Genomic DNA, 13029 nt, shown 5'->3' with positions numbered 1-13029 from the left:
TGAAATAGCTGAAGAAATAGCTTAAGATCTGGCCCATAGAACGCCATTTTTTTGGCAGCAGAAACGTGTTAATTGTAACATCTCATTGATCCTCCATCCCGTGTGCACTGTTGCCGATTGGCTTACATATTTGCTTGGTTTATTGCATTTCATTAGTTTCAGGTACTTCTATAAGGTATGTGAATACCTGAGCATTTTAATGTATTTTCTAAAATTTGTGAAATTTGCTCTATAATTGAGTCGGGTTCCCCTTTTCTTATTTACTTCTGGAGGTTCAAATATTTCTATCTTTAGCACGATGCTTAGGAATATACTACCGAATGCAAGCTTTGTAACGTGCCTAGCTTGTCTGTTCGGTGTAGTGTGTGTATAAAATACTACTATAGTCAATTAATATTCTTCAGGCATTATCCATGCCATTGTAGGTTAGAATGATTTTAGTGAGCTGACTGGAAAAAAAAAATAGAATGAGTATACTCATCCCTGTTCCCCATACTACTATATTTTTGTGCTTACTAGACAATTTTTTTTCATTTGAAATCCTATATAGACAGTCCATTTAATAGGTCCTTAAAAATATCTATCAGCATGGTCTCTTTCTAAGACCAGAAGCTTAAAGATTCCTTGGTGTTAGCATGAGTAGGTTGATTGAATTCCATGAAGTCATTATGTTTTCATTTTGTTGCTTTCTCGGGATCATGATTTATCTTTTTTTTCATGAACAAGGAAACAGCTCTTCTGAGAATGTCAGTGTATCCCAACAGATTAAATAAATTTAATTCTCAATTGATTAAATTCAGTTCATAAATCCTACTAGCAGCTTTTCTTTCTAACAATTTATAACACAATTTTGACTTTTCCCTAATGATGAAGATAGGGGTAACAACTTCTATTCTATTGACATTTCAATGTATTTTATACAATATCCCTTTTAGTGTTCAAATTTCACCCTCCCTCAGTGGTGCTCTACAAAATTCAGTGTTACTAACCTAAGCACAGCCCAACCTGAAATGCCCCCAAGGACCACCAGGGCAAGTCGAAGGATTTTTGGCACTCTTGGTGAATGACTTCAATGCTGTCTCCCCCACAGAGAGAGAGAGAGAGACACTGTAGAGCAGCTTCAACCCTCCTTCCCCCACAACAGGGAAGCCACCCCCACCCCTACTCCCTGGAGGCAGGAATGTGGCTGGTTATGGAATCAGCCGTCAACAGGGGCAGATTGGGGAGGCAAAAACATGCTTGGAAAAGGGCCCCATCCTACAAACCACCCCCAAAAGAAGGGGGAGGGAAGAAGGAAGGAGGCCTGCCTGTATGCTCACCCCTTCCCATGATAGCTAGAGGGACAGAAGGAGTAGGCTTACTGCAAACTGTCTACTCGGATCTGGGGTGCTGTTTGCTGTAGCAGACTCTAAAGCCAAAGGCAGGCAGGACAGCAACAAGGCTGGTTTGAGCTACTATACACCTCTGGGCAACCTAGGTGATTGCTTAAGCCAGGTTTCCACAACATGGAATCCATGGGGACCATAGCACCTGGCAGTACTGCCCCAATGCCATCTAACGTTTTCAGGAAGTGTGTGGGGTCATTGCAAGTCAGGCATTGTTGTTGGCTGCTCTCTTTAAAATGAAAGCATTTTCCACTGGAGGATCAGGAGAACCTGGGCCTAGACAAAGTGCCTCCCTCCCTTTCTGTCCTTGAATTTCAGCCATTTTAACTGCTGAATGAAGCACTGGGGCTGTGCCGGTGATCCCATGCAGGGTCCTGACTCACAAGGCACTTTGCCAACTGGCCTGGACCCCTCTGAGCCAAGCAGGGGCTACAAATGCTACACTCCTTTCTCTGCCTCCTGGGCATGCATCTGGCCCTGGCCTCTTCACTCTTTTACAAGTGCTCAAGAAGAGACTTTCCGGGTGCAGAAATCAGGGAAGGAGAGTTGGGGGGGACAGCAGGGGGCAAGGGGAGTTCAACTAGGAGCTGGGCACAGGGGGAGAGAGGGAGGGAGCAAGTGGCCAAAATGTGTCCTCCCCATGTGATCCCAGCAAATGGTGCCTGGGTCATATGCCCCCTCTGCCTCCTAGATACACCATTGTGCTCAAAATTCTAGAGGTGCTCACAGGCTCAAAAAGACTGAAGGCCCTGGCCAAGTGCACCTAAAGACTTGGTGATTATTATTTGCCCCACTGAGGGCAAATAGTTCTCCCTGAGGTAATTTCAGATTGGGAAAATGGTGCTGGGGAATGCATAAGCACTATCTGTGCACTGTGGTCCTGATCTAAATCTTGAGGTAACTGAGACAACCATTGTGGAAGCTGTGTAGCTCCTCTGTGTCACTGTCCAGACTGGAAGGTCAATATGGCAGATTCATTAGAAGTGGATCCTGGATGGTCAAGCACCTTTTTGAAAACCCCGCGCCAAGCACGGGGGAGTGGGGAAGCCCAGGGGTGACTCTGGGTTTGATTTTCCCGCCGCTGCTGGTGACGTAGAGCCATCTGTCCAATTAGGACGCGTGCAGCCTGGGGTTTTTATTTTTATTTTAAATGCTTAAAATCCACGTCTGGACGTCGTTTTGAGCGCACATGGGCATATTGTGTCTGCTCAAATTTAAGTGAATTCCTCAGCAAAGCGTGGAGACGTTGATTCGTCCTTTTCACAATAAAAAAAATCCCACCCCAGCACAACGCAGCAGCCAATCAGGACAGCCCCTGAGCAGATCGTGGGGAGTCCTGTGTGGCTGCTGCATGGCTGCCGCATTCATTGGACCAAGGGGGCGGAGGCTGCGGTGGGGACCATGAACCTGTGCTCAAAAGGTCCCGTAGCTAAGGAAACCGCAGCTTATGACCTCTATTTTGTAAGTGGGGAAATGACCATACTGAGGATTATGTACTTTATGCACAGTTCAGTAGCTGACTACATTTTTTTTTTAATCGATGGCAATACATGCAGTTATGTAGCTTGGTTCTGGCTCCTCAAAATGTCTTCAGGAATACATCGGTTGCAATTTAAGCACCTATGCAAGAACAGTTTGCTTAATCTAAATATTTCATTGTTAGTCTGGATCATGCCTGTTTGCTGTCATATACTATAATCCCACTGGTTTAAATATGCTTAAGCCCCATTGAAAACAGTGGGTCTTAAAGCATTCATTTGATTATAGCCTTGGTATGGTGGGAGAATAATCCCTAGAACCTACTTTTTGAAATGGATAGTAATATAATTGCCAAAGCAACCTGGATTGACACTTCTTAAAAATTCTGAAGGGTTACCAATTATAGAAAGGTTGTGAAATTATGACATAAATTCTACAGAGTATAATAGTTTGTTGTTTTGATGCTGTGCATGGGAATGAAATGTTCAAAGATGTATTTTAGACAATCTGCTTTGTTTTTTCTAGTATTCCAGTGCTAGACAGTGATCATAATAGCCAGTGTGGTGTAGCTGTTCAATTGCCCCCTCCTCCACATGAAGCCTGCTGGGTGACCTTGGGCCCATCACAGTTCTCTGAACACTCTTTCTGCACCCCCCTGGAGGCTGGCAATAGTAAACCAACTCTGGATGTCTCTTGCCTTGAAAATCCTATGGGGTTGCCATAAGTCAGCTGTCACACAACCAATAATCGAGTCAAACATTCTTGCTGGATTTATTGCATATAAGTGTTATTGAAGTAAACACAATATCTATTTAACCTGGTTTTCAGCTTCATAGCTGATCAGGAATTTGAACGCAGGTCCCTCTGGCCTAAGTCCAACATTGCACAGTCCAACATTACACAGCATTAGCTCTTTCCTGTTCCAATACCCAAGACACTTATTTTCCCTTCTGCCAGAAAAATGGCAAATGTCAGGGCTGTTATCTCAATGCTGACGTTAATACGTAATGGTCTTTTAGAATGAAGGAGAGGATTCAGTGTCCTTTCCAAAGCTTTGGAATATAAATGCCATCTGGAATTTACAAAGGTTTTACATTCTATGCACAAGCTTTTCAAATAGTTTAGACAGTTTATTTTCAAGGTAAATGTAAAGATATTAGCTTTAATCAAATTGGTGGGGGTATATAGGAATTGTTCTTATACAGGATTGAAAACAACATAAGCAACATAGAATTTTAGAAACTAGGTAGCCCATGGTATGGAACAGTATACATCAAAGAGGTTTCAACAGAAGGATGTTTAAGTGTGTTGCCAGTAAGCAAACCAACTGTCAAAAATCTTGTCCGATGTGCATTTTATGTCATCTATTTTGTGTAATCAGATGGATGTTTTCACTTTTCCCAACACTTATATTGCTTTTAGCATTAGCCTTCGAAATTTGAGGCTTGATGGAAGTGAGTCATGCATTGCATAGAGTGCTTAGCTTCCTGAATGAGCCGCATATACACACATTTGTATATTATTGCTTCTAGGATGGAATGGGGAATCTGAGAGTCACCAAAAAAGGAATTCGGCTCGAAGGTATATCTGAATTTCTACTTCCATTGTATGTGAAAGAAATCCATTCTCGAAAGGTAGGTGGCAATATCTGCTTCGCTTAAATAGAGAAATAAGTGACCTAAAAAAATTGGAAAACACTAAATTTCTAAATGGGAGGGTGAGGTTGAGGGTATGGGTTCCAGCTCTTTCCTTTAATTACATATGTATTTGTCTCATCCCTTTCTAACCTCCTACCCTTACACCTTTGGCACTCTGTTTCTTGCAACTGCGGACTTTCTCTCTTCCTTATTATGTCTCCTATCTAATATGTACCTTTAGTTCATATCCAGCCTCCACTTCCTCTTCTTTTTCTGACCCCCAAGTGCAGTATTATACCATTCCTTGTAGGTATGAATGTGAACCATACATTTTTGTAGCAAGAACTACACGATTGCCTTCAGGGTCAGGACAGTGTGCATGTGGGCTCAGTTTCTTGTTCAGAGCAAGTCTGGGAACATTCTATAACTCCAGCAAGGAACTTGGTGCTTTCATATGTCTGATCAGCTGCGCAGGCCTTGAGGGTAGGGTACATGCCTCCAGGCTCTGTTCTTTTTTGACTGTGTGATAGCCAGTAAGCTGAGGAACGTTCGCCATTAATTTATTCCTCTGTAATGTTTTACATCTTTTATTCCACCTTTCGGCAAGGATGTCTTTTTTCTCCCCTTTTAACATTTAGGTGGGTATTACCCTGCATTTTTATTTCCTCTCTCTCTCTCTCTCTCTCTCTCTGCAAACCTGTGGCATAGCAACTGTCATTGAAGAAGTACTGTTGTGGAGGGGGAAACTTCTTTCCACAGAGAGAATTCTTACCAATCTGTCTGCTCTTCCTTGAAGAAGAGCATGAATAGAATTTGAGACTTTATTAAGTAGGCATGTCACAAATTGACCCTTCAGACTTAGGGTGTCCTTGTTGGAAATAAACGTCAATGTCCTCAACCAAGTCTCCATCCAAGAAAAAAACACAAACTTTTTGTGTTCCACATCCACTCTGACCCCTGCAAGAGATGTACAGTACTTCTTACTGTCGTGACCTTGTGACGTGAGCTCCATCTATGCCTTCCTCAAATTGGGAAAATCTAAGTGCTCAAAGGATAAGGACTGTAAGTAATCTTCTGTCATGATGGTCATTTCTGACATGAGCCAACAACCTGTTTTTAAGAAGAATCAATATCACATGCAGGCCAGTGAGTCTTCTGGTACTACTGAAGTTGCAACTTATTTTAATACCTCCCCAAGTACACATGATCTTGTCTGAAGTCAGTATTTCATCTAGAGTGCCCATTTCATCTAGAGTGCCCATTTCATCTAGAGTGCCCATCATCTAGAGGGAGCAGCAGTGACATAGTGGCTAAGAGCAGTGGCTAAGAGCAGGTGCACTCTGATCTGGAGGAACCGGGTTTGATTCCCAGCTCTGCCGCTTGAGTTGTGGAGGCTTATCTGGGGAATTCAGATTAGCCTGTACACTCCCATACATGCCAGCTGGGTGACCTTGGGCTAGTCACAGCTTTTCGAAGCTCTCTCAGCCCCACCCACCTCACAGGGTGTTTGTTGTGAGGGGGGAAGGGCAAGGAGATTGTAAGCCCCTTTGAGTCTCCTACAGGAGAGAAAGGGGGGATATAAATCCAAACTCTTCTTCTTCTTCTTCTTCATTAGTGAACCCAAGGTTTTAGCAGCTTCTACACCTCTTTTGGGCACTTTTCTTGAACCCAAGTGTAGCCTTGGTTATTGAAGTCGCTTCATCATTCTCAAATGAAGACATTAAGAAAATGAGTTACTTTTCTACCACAGCACAAACTATTTCCATCACACCATGTTTATCAAATGAAAGATCCTGAAAAACCTGCTGCTCTGAGATCCCATGACCCTGGTCTCTTGGAGAATGTTTGTACACATCTTTTTTAACAAAAGTGTTCTTAAAGCAGTTCACCTTTTTTAAAAAAAATTCTAAAAATAATCAACGTGAATGAAATGCTTGAATACAGGAAGCCTGTGTTTTCTGAATGGTCACATCCCATTTTTCATCCCCTCTTGGACCCTGAATATGGCCACTTTGGTATTACTTTGGGAAATAATTTTTTTAAGTGATCAGAACAGATCTTCTCCTGTCTCTTCGGACTTGTACAGTCAATCAGATTATCTTCCATTTATGAGCAAAGGGCACAAATGCTGCTTTCTTGACAAGAGCTCTACAATGTTCCACATGTTGCTGTGCATTGGTACAAAACACAAATTTGAGACTACTCACATGGAAGCTTGAATAATATCAGTTAAAAACTTGCTTTTACTGCCCAATAGGTTGCCAAGGATAGGGGTAAGGGTTCCCTGATCCAGGTTGAGAAACTCCTGGTAATCTGTGGATAGAGCCTGGGGAGGACACGGACCTCAGTGGGGGTACAATGCTATAGTCCACCCTCCAAAGTATCCATTTTTTCCCCAGGAGAACTAATCTCTGTACTCTGGATATGAGCTGCAATTCCAAGAGATCTCTAGGTCCCACCTAGAAGCTGGAATCTGTACTGCCCAAGACCAGTGGTTCTCAACCTTCCTAATTCCGCGACCCTTTAATACAGTTCCTCATGTTGTGGTGACCCCCTAACCCTAACATTTATCCATTTTACAGATGGAGAACACTGATGCAGAGAGTCTTAGGCGACCCCTATGAAAGAGCCATTGGACCCCCAAAGGGGTCCCGACCCCCAGGTTGAGAACCACTGCCCAAGTCCATAGTACCTAGGGCTGGATCTAGAGAGGTGAAGAGGGCAGCTGTTCCATGTGACATGTAGACTGATGGTGGCAGCAGTGGCTCCAGAGTGTGCATCCTTGGGGTTGGATGGAAGTGCCTACCTGCTCAGCATGCTCAGTTGGTAACCTGGGCCTCAGCAGTGTCTCCCCGTTGCAGCTGCATACCTGGAAAAGCCTGCTTCCAGCCATCTTATGTGTTCACACTCCACCCCAAGCAGCTGCCACAAAAGCACTCGAGCTCTGGCCTCGCATGTCCTGCTTGAAACAGAAGCTGCCATGACATGGGCTGTCTGGACCAAAGCTGTCACTAGTCAGGTTCTGCCTCTGTTGCACCTCACAGCAGTTCCTGCTCTGGGTTGCATTATGTGGCTCTTTCCTTGCTCTCCACCCCCACAGAGGCCCACAGCCACAGATAGCTGTTAGAGGAGGCGTGAAGCACAGGAGCTGGCAAGTCGTATCTAAGCAACTGCCACATTTTCCTGAATGGCCTTCCCCCACCTCCTCCCCACTTCTGTAGCACATTCGCAAATGCCTGAGCTACTTCCTCTCTGTCTACTTTCAGCATTTCTCATCCATATGCTGCAAGGCACACAATCTCTCTCTCTCCCTTCATTCCCCTTTTCACTCTCTCTGTTCAGGCAGATCAGCAATGACCTTTAGCTCCCACCCCTCCTACCAGACAAGTCACAGGGGTGCCAGCTGCCGAGGTGTTTGGTTGCTCATTACAAGGCATTGCTTGTTAGTGTGCAGGCTGAGGGGAGAAGCCAGTTTTAGATTTAGGGCTGGCAAAAAATAAGAAGCCCTAATAACGCATAATTAACTTGTGTTCACTTTCAGATGAGGTGATGGCTGCTGGCTTAGATGCCTTATACAGGGGGTGAGATTCATGGAAGAGAGCTCTGTCAACAGCTAGAGGCCACTGTAGCTGAATGAAGCCTCCACATTCAGAGGCAGTATATTCCCAAATGCCAGTTGCCACTTTGCTTTCTTTTAAACTTGGGCCAGTTACTGTCTCTTTCTGTCAAACTAACCTATCTGGCAAGTTTGTTGCAAGAGTCAAATAGAGGAGGGTACACCAGTGTACACTAGCCTGAAGATGGTAAATGTCAACAAGTCTTTTTCTTCTCCTTTTTTCAGGGGAGTGCTACAGAAGGCCAGTTTTAATACACAGGGGAATGAAGTGGTACAGCTTTTTCACTTTGTTAGGCTGTAGGACGGTTGCTTGTGGGAAATGGGGAAAAAGTCTCCCTCAAACATAGAAAAAAAGCATCTCAGGAAGCTGTTTCAACTGGAACTCTTTCAGAGGTGGGATTCTCTAGAAGTGGTTACTAATTTTTTCTGAGTGCCAAGAAGGGGTTACTAAAGCAACATCCCTGCCCAATAGGGACTGGAGGTACATGTGTGCGGCGGCGCCACTGTATGAATCCCACCACCATCGGAACCTGTTATTAGGAGCAGCAGTGGCGTAGGAGGTTAAGAGCTCATGTATCTAATCTGGAGGAACCGGGTTTGATTCCCAGCTCTGCCGCCTGAGCTGTGGAGGCTTATCTGGGGAATTCAGATTAGCCTGTACACTCCCACACACGCCAGCTGGGTGACCTTGGGCTAGTCACAGCTTCTCGGAGCTCTCTCAGTCCCACCTACCTCACAGGGCGTTTGTTGTGAGGGGGGAAGGGCAAGGAGATTGTAAGCCACTTTGAGTCTCTGCCAGGAGGGAAAGGGGGGATATAAATCCAAACTCTTCTTATTATTATTAAATTTTTTGGATCCCACCACTGCCTGACATGTCAGTTTTCCTCATGGAAGGAATCTTTCCCAATGGAGAACCATTTCAGGTTTCAAACCTATTCTGACCTGCTGCTTTAAGTGATAACCTAGGAGAAGCTTTACCACTTGATTCTGCTTACTGGTCTTGATTTACCATCTTCAGGCTAGTGTACACTGGTGTACCCTCCTCTATTTGACTCTTGCAACAAACTTGCCAGATAGGTTAGTTTGACAGAAAGAGACAGTAACTGGCCCAAGGTGAACTTTATGGCAGAGTGGGGATTTGTTCATAAATCTCCCACACTCATAGCCTGATATCTAACCATACACCACATTAGCTTTCTACAAAGTTATAAAATAAGTGTTGGCAGCAGTGCTGGATTTACCTCTGGGCTTGGCAAGCTGAAGCCTAGGGCCTTAAAATCTAGGGGGCCTCCAGCCAAGGTGTATGATATTTTTGACATTGTCATAGGCCTTTCTTACACATGCTGTCAAAATGCACTGTAGTCTCTGAACAATCCTCAGGTAATTTTCCTTACATTCCATTTCAGAATAATACTTAAGTCAATAACTCGACACTAGCATTGATTTCTGAATTGCTTTTGTCCTTCCAGGACTTCACTGAAGTGGACCCCATTTTGTGATCTCATTTTGTAGACCCCATTTTCCTCTAGTCATGTGGGTGAGGGATTGAGAGGGGCCTCACAAGTGTAATATCCTAGGGCCTCTCTTCATCTAAATCAGGCATGGGTTGGCAGCTGTAACCATGATAGGCACATACATAGATAGACTAACACACACAGAGGACTGTGCAAGACTTTTCCTTTAAAAAAGTTTTGGAGATATGTTGAAATAGGAAATATTCATCCATCTTTGGTCAAGAGGTGTCTTGGGGTTCCTTGAAGATTCATCGTTTTATTTCAGCATAAGTTTTTCTGGACAAAAGCCTGCTGCTGCTTCAGTTGCTCTGTCCAGACGTTTTATGTAGGTGGTGGTATGAAAATAAAAACACAAATACTAGAGTCCAGGTGCCATGAATTGCTATCAGGTAAAATTCAAATGTAGTTTAAAAAACAGACATCAATAACTAGTGATGCTGAACTAATTAATACTTCTAATTGGTGGTGAGTCAAAGGGTCTCCAAATTCAGTGTAAGTACAGAGCAAAATGCAATCAGACAAAATTCAAATTCATGTTATTGTTTTTATGGTATTTATGGTATTAGTTTTACTTGTGAGCAGCCCCAAGCTGGCCTCTGGGGAGGCAGCATACAAATTCCATAAATAAATGTATTGGGGTATTTCTGTGCCACTTTTTCTCCCCAAAGGGACCAAAAAGACAAAAAAGAATGTACAGAAATCTCTAGAATACCAAATAAATGAAACTTCTTTTTTTAAAAAAAAAACAACCCTCATTCTGGACAAGTCTTGATTCATTGGGTTGGTTAATGCAGATTCCAGCTAAGACCCTTTTGTTATGTCGATATTGGCTCAGATCATATTCAGCATCTGTTAGCAAGCTTGCAGGGCCTTCCCAGCTGGCAGCCCAATCCACGGGGAGGGGGGAATAGTTTCACAGCAGCCAGGGATGACACAGCTGAATGTCACCACCAAAGGCAACAGGAAAACTTCAAAGGGAGACTCCAGTCTGAAACTGCTGAATTGTCATTCATTAAGACTATCTGCCTTCAGGGTTTACCAGGGACTTGGGATTTTTTTTTCATCTCAGTAGAGGAGTAAATTGTTTTAGTATGGGACAGCTCCATCCAGAGCATATGTTAATTAACTTGCCATAGCTTTGATTTCTGTATTTTTTTTCTCAATTAAATTTGTGATTTCCATTTTGCACTTCCTCCAAATATCCTACATAAGATGTCTGTGTAGTGAGTATCCTTGCACCACATCTGAAGAAGTGACTTTAAAAAGTCCAATGGCCTGCTCTGTACAACACAAAGGAAAGGTCTTGCAGATGTTATAAAAAGAACCATTTTTGCTTTTTCTGTCTGCATAGTGTGGAAAAATAAAGTGCTTCCAGCAAAAACAGTTCTTATCTCCACCATTTTCTGTGATGTTTCACGTGGATGTTTTCTCAGCTGGCCTGAATAAACTTAGGCCCTTTCATCATGGGCCAATAACAGCGCCCTAGGGACGGCAAAAACGCCATCCTAGGGAGCTGTTCACATGGGGGGCACAGCTGCATCGCAGCCACGCTGCCCTCACTCCCCCCCCCCAGCGGCACGAAGCCACTATTTCCCAACCTGCAGCTCCCTATGACTGAAAGCCACTGGGGTGGGGAACTGTGTCAAACCAACTCCACACTGACACAGGATGACCATGAACAAAGAAAACAAAGGCCAGGATACTTCTATTCAGATGCACTCCCACTGGTGATTTTACTATGGGGTTACTCCCAGACTGCATAGTCTTCATTATTTTCCTTCTTCCTATTTAGGAGTGCCCTCAGCTGTGGACCTGGTTTGCATGCCTTTGTTACAACACACTCCTGGGCAAGGTTTCCCCACCCACCCTGGACACTCCCCACACACCCTGGACAGATATATACTCCACTTGCTTTTCCAACATCAGATCCTCTGAAGATGCCAGCCACAGATGCAGGCGAAACGTCAGGAGAGAATGCTGCTAGAACACGGCCATACAGCCCGGAAACCACACAGCACCCAAATATAAATATTCATGTTTATGCCAATAAAGGCTTATTTTTATTATAAATATTCATCAACAATTCATAGTGGTCAACACAATTTATTATATTGTTTGAAGTAGTTGTTGATTATGTACATTATATATGTTGACTACATACAAAGAAAAGATGCATATAATATATTGAGGTGTGTGTACTTTGGTAATTTTGTCTGCTGCAAAAAAAAATGTAGATCCAGCCCCAGCTATTAAGAATCTAGCTGCCTCCTATCTCCTCACCTCCAATCTGGGTTCTGACAGTTCTAGAAATTCCAGAGAGAGTGACTGGCAGCCCTTATTGGTGTGATCCAACTGACTAAGAGGCTGAAATTGCAGAGCCTATGGGTCAGTGGTGGCCGAACCACCATGCCACCCGAGGTGCCAGAGGTGGCACTCAGAGCCATCTCTGTGGGCACATGCAGAGTGCCCCCCCCCACATCTAGGCTGCCCTGGGCTGCTGAGCACTTGAACAGTAGCTTGGTTGAAACCCTAAAGACCTAGTTTTGGGGAAGCAGTGCAGGTAACCCTGTTAAGCGCTGTTAAACCCCACTGATTTTCATGCAAAGAACTAAAGTGTGATCCTTTACCTAGGAGTAAGCTTGGTTGCTTTAGCAATGGAGCAGCAAGTGAAATATCCTAGAATTAAGTGGTTCACCTGTTGGAAGAGGGGCACAGTGGCGTCAAAGCAAAACCACTGGCCACCACCAAGCTTACTCCCTAGATGCCCACCGCCCTCTAAAACTAAAACCATCAGGTAATTAAGTTCAAAATTGCCATATTGGCACATGGCGATAAATAAGTGGGTTTTGGGTTGCAGTTTGGGCACTTGGTCTCAAAAAGGTTTGCCATCACTGCTATAGGTGATCACTTTAAACTCAACAAATTCAAACATCTGCTGGACTGGTGTGGGAGCACAGATCTTCCTGTGTAGCAGTACTCATTAACTCTGCTCCTGCATGCAGGAATCACTGAATTTCAACCTTTCCAAATAGGTAATCCTGAGGGATGTTTTTTGCTCTCAGTCAGTTTGATGTTCATTATTGTGACTATGTGGGAAAAAAAACCTATTAGGATATAGATTTTAAAACAGGAAAACCCAATTAAGCATAATTTTTAAGTAAATCATTAGTAATGAGGTCTCTTGCCTGCATTCAGAAAATGCAAATGTTATAGCTTTGATGTAGTACTTGACAAAATCGGAAGTTTATGGTTACATAAATGACCTGTGCATAATTTATTTGATTTTTAGCTATATAAATGGACTTCTATATAATTAGTTTTTTTTAAGAAAAGGGAAAATACATTTTAATGTGAAATACAACCCCATGAGTAGAAATCAAATCGAAAATTACATTACT

The 13029-nt window shown here is 43.5% G+C and overlaps 1 protein-coding gene across 1 annotated transcript in view; it reads left to right on the top strand.

Annotated features, from left to right (window-relative positions):
• The window catches only part of SGCZ (sarcoglycan zeta), a 704005-nt gene that overhangs the window by 522883 nt on the left and 168093 nt on the right, over positions 1-13029 (top strand). The window contains exon 3 of the mRNA XM_048510247.1: positions 4397-4498. Within this exon, the coding sequence (XP_048366204.1) occupies positions 4397-4498 (102 nt within the window). The remainder of the gene's footprint in view (positions 1-4396; positions 4499-13029) is intronic.

This window comes from Sphaerodactylus townsendi, linkage group LG10, assembly GCF_021028975.2.
Source record: "Sphaerodactylus townsendi isolate TG3544 linkage group LG10, MPM_Stown_v2.3, whole genome shotgun sequence".
NCBI lineage: Eukaryota > Metazoa > Chordata > Lepidosauria > Squamata > Sphaerodactylidae > Sphaerodactylus > Sphaerodactylus townsendi.
This window is presented reverse-complemented; position numbering and strand designations above follow the sequence as displayed.